We start from the raw sequence: 3,497 nt of genomic DNA, 5'->3' as shown, positions 1-3,497 counted from the left end.
GGTTTATGCTTTGAATTCTCATACTTTAGGTAGCTCGAATTTGGCTTTCTGCTTGATGTCTGTCGTTGGTTGTGTTCACATTTTCAATATCTTTCTTTTCATTGGAGTCGTCTAAGTGCTAACAAAGCTGCTCACCAATTAGTTTGGGTGGCTTTGTTTTAAGTAAATTGTATTGTTTTTATACTATTCTATCATGGTTGGTTTTCTCGTTGTTTTTGGATGATATTAAGTAGCAACCATGATCCAATAAGAGTAGCAAGTAGCTCTATTTTGCTATTGGTAGCACAAAAAAGTCAATCCAAAAAGAGAGGCCTAAATCCAAAAGTTTTGGGCTTAAATGAAAGGCTTTAGAGATTAATCCAGGAAAGCTAGGAGGCTCCTGGGTGAAGTTTTTAAAGCATAAATGTTGAGCGGAAGGAATCTTGGAAAAAAACCCTAGTGAATATTGCGTACTTGTAAAACGTGTCAATTCCCAAGTGATCACCATATTCTACATACCCCTCCCTTTTGTCGCTTGGTGTTTGTTATCTTTTCATCAATGGGGAGCACAAGATGACAACAGCAACGATGAAACATTGAGCTTCTAACTGCAACCATATGAGTGGCTCACATCAAATAACAACTCAGCTGATTGACTCAACTTTGGCCACCTCTCGTACATCTGGCTTTTGTCTATGTCACACTTTGCTTCTTCACCACAGATTTTTCTTTTTCTGCAGACACAAACATCCTAAACAATATGTGAATCATATCAATAAGATTCAAACCAGTTGTTTTTCAAGCTACAAGTGTTTTTCCAAGTTGAACAAAATGCCAATAATATTTTTTCTAAACTACTAAATTCGATCTTATTATCAAAATTCAAAAGTTAAAATTGCATTCCAAGTTCTGATAGATAATTATTTTGTGCATGAAATTATCTCCCATTAAGAGTGAACAAGTACAGGACGACGTGGACAATCTCATTGCCTGTCACTAACTCTCGCACCACATCCACATCTGTGTCCTTTAAAAAAACCCTAAATCTGATACATTAAAATCTAAGAAGAAAGAGATAGCAATTGTCCTCAAATATCTCATACAAGGAATTAAATTGAATTAATGGCTCAAACCATGTTGCTCATGTCTAGCCATGCAGTGAGCTTGAAGAGAGATCACCCTTTACTCCATTTCCAAGCTCAAGGACTCAAGCCTAAACCTGCCTCTCATCTCTTCTTCAATCCATTGTCTAATGGTGTCCATACTTCACCCAAAGCTTTCACCACTTTAGCTGTCTTTAAATCAAAGACCAAAGCAGCTCCCAAGAGGGTATTGTATTTCAAATTTGTTCTCTAGATAGGTTGTCATTTAGTATATTTTTAGTGGGGATTTAACTTTACTCTTTTTTTTTTAATTGTGTTTATATTCTTCTTGTTGTAATTTAAAAAGGTTGAGCCAAAGCCAAAGGTTGAAGATGGGATCTTTGGCACCTCTGGAGGGATTGGTTTTACCAAGCAAAATGAGCTCTTTGTGGGACGTGTTGCCATGCTTGGTTTTGCTGTAAGTTACTTTCCTTTCAAGCAACCAATATATATATATTATATTACTCGAATTCTTCACTTTTGTTTATTAAATATTCGTGTCCGGCACTTGTAGGCATCATTGCTAGGCGAAGCAATAACAGGGAAAGGAATCCTAGCACAGCTGAATTTGGAGACTGGAATTCCCATTTATGAAGCTGAACCCCTTCTTCTCTTCTTCATTCTCTTCACACTCCTTGGAGCCATTGGAGCGTTGGGTGACCGAGGTCGCTTTGTCGATGACCCTCCTACCGGGATTGAAGGGGCGGTTATCCCTCCCGGGAAAGGCATTAGGGGAGCATTGGGTCTCAAAGAAGGAGGTATGCAATCTGCCATTTTAGAATCTCTAACACAACAAAGTTGCTCTGCATTATATTATATAGTCTAACAGAGTATGGTATTCAGCCTTTTCATTTTCAGATGAAAAAGTATATATGAAAAACTCTAAATAAATTAAACATACATGATACATGTAGGGTTTGTGGTGTGATTTCAGGTCCATTGTTTGGATTCACAAAGGCAAATGAGCTTTTTGTTGGAAGATTGGCTCAGCTGGGGATTGCTTTCTCATTGATAGGAGAAATTATTACAGGGAAAGGAGCTCTAGCACAGTTAAACATTGAGACTGGAATCCCCATTAGCGATATTGAACCTCTTGTGTTGTTCAATGTTGCTTTCTTCTTCTTTGCTGCTATAAACCCTGGGACTGGTAAATTTCTCACCGATGAAGAAGAAGAGTAGATCCCAGCTGTTGTTTTTTGTTTTTCAGATTTTCTAAGTAACTTGTAAAAGTTTGACACCTTCATTTTTTCTCCCTTTCCCTCACTTCTCTTCATGTCTCATCAACTGAAGTTTCTTAACTGGGCTTTAAACCAAAATTAATCTGAGAATAGAACGTAAACGATTTCAAAGGCGAATCCCCAATGACGAGTTCCATAATGCTTAAAGATTGGATTGTTTGTTCTAATTGATCACATTTAACATAATCTAAAACGGGTTGATTCAAATGCATATCACAAATTAAAAAGAGTAAAGGCAAGTAATGAATAAATGGGGTTATATGCTTGTTAATAAATAAAATTATTTGTGTATATAATGTATTAATGTGGTTTTTTTTTACTGTTAATGTGTAAATTTATAAAGCTACAAATGATTATTCAATAAAAAATAATCTATTTTTTAACAAAAAAGAGTTGGTTGAGTCTTAACTTAATTAGTATTGACGTGTAGAAGAGTGTAGATTTGAACATGTTTAAGCTTATTTTATCCTCTTATTTATTCTTTCGGAGGGGTTGGAGTGCACTCGAACCTACATTCTCTTGACAACAATATCGATACCAACCGAACTAAGATTCAATCAACAAAATAATTTATTTTAAATTGTTACTAAATATTTTCCTAATGGTATATCTTATGATATGTAGAGTATTTAAGGATTTAGTTTAGATATTAGTAACAATTCTGTCCATGCATTTATTAGTAGTGATTTTGACATGTTTAAGGATTGTATAAAACTGTGATTCTACATCATCACTATCCATTTCTAATAGAAGAATGACAAATCAGGTTTTTTCTCCTAATTTTTTAGCTTTTTCCTCCTCAAAAAATTCAAATTCAACTAAAAATACTAAAAATCAGGAGAAAAAATCTGATTTGTTATTCTCCTATTAAAAATAGATAAGAATGGCATAGAATTATAGTTTCATACAATCCCTTCTCTTCAATTAAATTCCTTTCAACTTAATCTATTTTGTTATTATTATTGTGTTCCACAATTATGAAAGAGTTATTCAACATTGATAGAGGTTTTATTGTTGAGACAATTATGAGAGGAATGCCTAGAGTAGTACCACGACTAGTACCCATTACTGTCTCGTACTGCTCAACCTCATAACATGTATTATATGGAGTTAGCAATTTTTGTTAACAAATCTTTCG

The 3,497-nt window shown here is 34.7% G+C and overlaps 1 protein-coding gene across 1 annotated transcript; it reads left to right on the top strand.

Annotated features, from left to right (window-relative positions):
• The first annotated feature begins 691 nt into the window (after window positions 1–691).
• LOC107905013 (photosystem II 22 kDa protein, chloroplastic) lies at window positions 692–2,364 on the top strand. Its single transcript, XM_016831555.2, has 4 exons — window positions 692–1,308; window positions 1,429–1,539; window positions 1,636–1,879; window positions 2,056–2,364. Exons 1-4 carry the CDS (start codon window positions 1,102–1,104, stop codon window positions 2,298–2,300), a joined length of 807 nt encoding a protein of 268 aa, XP_016687044.1. The 5' UTR covers window positions 692–1,101; the 3' UTR covers window positions 2,301–2,364.
• Window positions 2,365–3,497: the final 1,133 nt, after the last annotated feature.

The sequence above is a fragment of the Gossypium hirsutum genome, chromosome D05 (genome assembly GCF_007990345.1).
Source record: "Gossypium hirsutum isolate 1008001.06 chromosome D05, Gossypium_hirsutum_v2.1, whole genome shotgun sequence".
Lineage (NCBI taxonomy): Eukaryota > Viridiplantae > Streptophyta > Magnoliopsida > Malvales > Malvaceae > Gossypium > Gossypium hirsutum.
Note: the sequence above shows the minus strand (reverse complement) of the source record. Positions and strands in the feature narration are given on the sequence as shown.